General features: G+C 39.6%; 1 protein-coding gene across 1 annotated transcript; it reads right to left on the reverse strand.

Moving 5' to 3' along the window:
- Positions 1-3,138: 3,138 nt before the first annotated feature.
- Positions 3,139-3,879, reverse strand: LOC107796743 (uncharacterized). The gene has a single exon (XM_016619546.2). It carries the CDS (start codon positions 3,877-3,879, stop codon positions 3,139-3,141), a length of 741 nt encoding a protein of 246 aa, XP_016475032.2.
- Positions 3,880-4,318: the final 439 nt, after the last annotated feature.

Here is a 4,318-nt window from a genome sequence, read left to right on the forward strand (position 1 = left end):
TACGAGCCGTTGATAAGTGGCTCCGGCATTTTTCAACCCGAAAGGCATTACATTGTAACAATATGTACCGAAATTTGTTATAAATACAGTCTTTTCCTGATCTTCTAGGTTCATCTTAATTTGGTTGTACCCGGAATAAGCATCAAGGAAACTCATCAGTTCGTGCCCGGCCGTGGCATCAATCATTTGATCGATATTTGGCAATGGAAACAAATCTTTCGGGCACGCCTTATTAAGATCTTTATAGTCTAGACACATACGAAATTTATTGTTCTTCTTAGGAACTACTACTACATTGTCTAGCCAGTCTGGATATCTTACCTCTCTGACCGAACCGATTTTAAGCAAGCGAGTTACCTCTTCTTTGATGAATTTATTCCTGGCCTCGGCAATAGGGCACTTTTTTTGTTGTACCGGTGGTATGTTGGGATCCAGACTTAGCTTGTGCATGATTATTTCCGTCGGGATACCTGTCATATCCTCGTGTGACCATGCAAAATAATCAGCGTTAATTTTAAGGAATTCAATAAAACCATACCTGAGCTCGGGGTGCAGCCCTGTTCCCAAGTGAAATTTTCTTTCTAAAAATTCTTCGAATACTGACACTTGCTCTAGTTCCTCTGCCATGGATTTCGTTGCATTCGTTTCTTTCGGAACATGGAAATATGTCGGCACCTAATATTGTTCTAACGATTCTGCCTCTGGAATAACCTTTTCTAACTCGGGAGCAGGCGCCGGTTCTTGTAATTGCTATGCCGTGCACTCATTCCCTTTGCTACTGGAAACTGAGATCGCATTCATCTCCCTTGACGCCGGTTGGTCACCTCTTATTTGCTTGATTCCTTCGGGCGTTGGAAACTTCTGCAGTTGGTGATACGTCGAAGGTACAATTTTCATCTCGTGTAACTATGGCCTTCCTAAGATAATGTTAGATCCCATATCACCATCCACTACTTTGAAGAGATTTGATTTCATTACTCATTCAGCATTTGTGAGCAGCAAGATCTCCCCCCGGGTCGTCACGCTCACAAGGTTGAATCCAGCGAGGAGTTTTGTCGCCGGAATAATGCTTCCAGTAAGTTTAGCTTGTTCCAATACTCTCCATTATATGATATTAGCCAAACTTCCTAGATCCACTAGAACACGCTTAATTTTAAAATCTAACACATTTAAAGAGATTACCAGTGCGTCGTTGTGTGGTAACAACAATCCGTCTGCGTCTTCCTCTGTGAAAGTGATATCATCCTCCCGGAGTCTTTTGCTGTGAGTTATCGATAGTTTAGTCTTCTTTGCCGCCGAAAAGGTGAACCCGTTAATCTCGTTCCCCCCAAAGATCATGTTAATCATTTGGCGTGGGGTTTCCTCTCCTAGTTTCGAGGATTCCGCGTTGTCTCTGTTGCGATCGTAATTATTCTTAGCTCGATCACTCAAGAATTCTCGGAGATAACCATTTTGTCATACCAGTTCCCAAACATAACAATTTTCTAATTGAACACTTACACTCATTCAAACAGTGTATAATAAATGCTTATGACACGAGGCTGATCCTATGTGTCATATTTGGCTTTAGTGCGTGATTCACACGCCTGTAAGGGGCGTGGGTGAAGTTGAAAAAGCCCTAACGGTAATAATGTGGCCTATTTAAAAGTCATCTTCTTCTTTCTACCTTATTCTCCATTGTTGAACATTATAGAAGCTGATTTCTATCAAATCTGATGCCTCTTCTTCTTTCTCGTGTTAGCTTTAACAGTGAAAGTCGATTTATTTCTTCTTCTCCGGTAAGAAATAAGCTATTGCCGCGTCTTCTCCTTCAACAATGAATAAGGAGCCTTTGTGTTATTGTGAACTTGCTGCAGATCTTAAAATATCACGAACACCCACCAATCTTTGAAGAAGGTTCCTAGGCTGCCGAAGATATGAGATTGGTGAAGGTTGTGGCTTTTTTCGATGGGTTAATCCAGTGATTAAGGAAGAACACTACAAGACTCTTCTTGCGGGTCTTATTAAGAAGAGTGATCGATGCCATTGTCAGAGAAGACAAGGAAGGTGGAAGTTCAGAGTTGCTGCTATTATAATTGCGGTTGTAGTTGTTATAATGTTAGCTCTTATGTTATGTGTTTAGGATTGACAACGTACTTTCTTATTTCCTGGGTTTAGGCTATATATTTTTTGTTGATGTAAAATTTTGTTCATGGAATATATTGACAAAGGTTCCATTACAGCAAAAAGTACAGGAACTACTAATATCATAGCCTGATATAGGCAGTTAATAAAACAACCAAAATAAGGAAGTTGCTTTACAAAATATTGTCTACGATAGGCAGTCAACAAAAACGTACATAATGAAGTAGCTTTACAAAATATTGTCTACCATAGGCAGTTAACAAAAACATCCATCATTAAGTCTTCAAATTATTAGTTGATCACTTCAATTAATGTCTGTTGTGGCTTGGTTGCTTGGTGTTGATTGTGTCTTTGGTGTGGCTTGAGTGGTTTTAGGAGAGTTTGCCCTTCTGTAACTCTGTTCTTGCACCTGCCTTTATGTAACTGCTGCTCGAACCTTCCACTTTAGTCCAGGGGGTTTGAACCTAAGTTCAATGTTGGTAGGGGCAGAACTTATGAGTGTAGAAGGATTGTGTACTACTCTGTCAGTAGTTCCAGACTGCACAAAGATAAAAGGTTGTGAGTGAGGGATTATCTAGTAAACCATATCTGTTGATTGTGTAATTAAGTGAAAATATTTACCCTCTTTATCACAGTGCCACTTGAATCAAATAGCACACCATATCCTGCTGCCTTTGGTCTCTTAGATTCTGCATTTGCACCACCTCTTCTAGGCTCATTGGTCTTCCATTTTGGACCTCCAACAACATTAGTTGATTGTTGTGTGCTTGGACCAGTGATTGGTTGAGTGAAGGTGCCACTTTCCATAGTTGAAGTTGTTGTTGCTGTTGATGCACTTCCCCTAGTTCCAGCCCTTCCACCTGCTGTTGTTGATGAAGCATTTTCAGCAGTTTCACCTCCAACTGAACTAGTTATAGACCTTCCCCCTTGTTTTCTTTGCGTACACATAACAAAAAAAACGTTAGTAATTGAATTCATCTGATAATGAGCACAAAGAACATTAATGCTTACTGCTTATGGACATCCTTTCTTGTTATGTCCAAGATTCTTGCACAAAGAACATCTCATTTGTCTCCCTATCCTTGTACCCTTCCCAAACTTCTTTTTTGGTTCATCAGCAGATTTTCTCCTTTTTTTCTTTGGCCATCCTGGCATTGCAGTTATAACAGGTGGCTCAATAGCTGGCACTGTGCTTTTTGGCCACAAATTCATATTAGTTAAAGGTTGAATGAATCTACTATATGCTTTAAGGTAGGTGTCCTTCCTATACCAATAGACAACACATGGCTCAACCTCATAGTTCTTATAATGCATTGCTGTAATTGCATGTGCACATGGAATTCCTTTGAGTTGCCATGATCTACAAGTATAGGAACACCTCCTAAAGTCAACAACATGTTTATATGGCCCACCCTGGATCTCATACCCTATTTCACCATTAAATTTGACTTCACATTTGGCTGCCCTTTGAGCATTCTCTCCAAGTATTTCCATAGCCATGGGTGATATATCACCTACCCATTTTTCAGAAAACTCTCTCATGCTATTCATCCTCTCCATACACTTGATTCTAATTTCCTCTAGCATAGTAATGATAGATTTGTGCCTAGCTGCCAATATCCAACTATTGAATGTCTCACACATGTTGTTCTCCACTACATCACACTTACTATTTTCTTTGAAGTATGCCATACACCATGTCTCCTTGTTGTATTTCAGTAAGTCTTGAGCAATATCTCCCCCCAACTGGTCCATTTCATCCAACTTCTTGCTAAAGTAAACTTCAAATGTAGCTCTTGCACACTACCAATATTTTTTCCTTCTTTCCTCACCAGGCCAAGTTTGCTTCCAATTAGCCCAGATATGTCTAGCACACCACCTCATCTCAGCATTTGGCAATAACTGATTTATTGCTATATGAAGACCCTACAATCAACAACATTATATTGTTACAACTTACACATAAATGAAAACAAATTACACTTTAGACAAAGTGTTAGAAATTATGCCTTCTGCATATCAGACATGACTGTCACCCCTTCTCCTTTAGTTTCTGTCAAGTTCAGATCATGCTTGCATAATGTTCTGGAATCGTAGCATATCTGTAGGATTTGGATAAGTGCAAGCTCATTCCTTTTTCATTTTTTATCGCATTCTTCCTTTACCAATCCATAATTACTAGAACCACTTAATT

The sequence above is a fragment of the Nicotiana tabacum genome, chromosome 19 (genome assembly GCF_000715075.1).
Source record: "Nicotiana tabacum cultivar K326 chromosome 19, ASM71507v2, whole genome shotgun sequence".
NCBI classification, from domain to species: Eukaryota; Viridiplantae; Streptophyta; class Magnoliopsida; order Solanales; family Solanaceae; genus Nicotiana; species Nicotiana tabacum.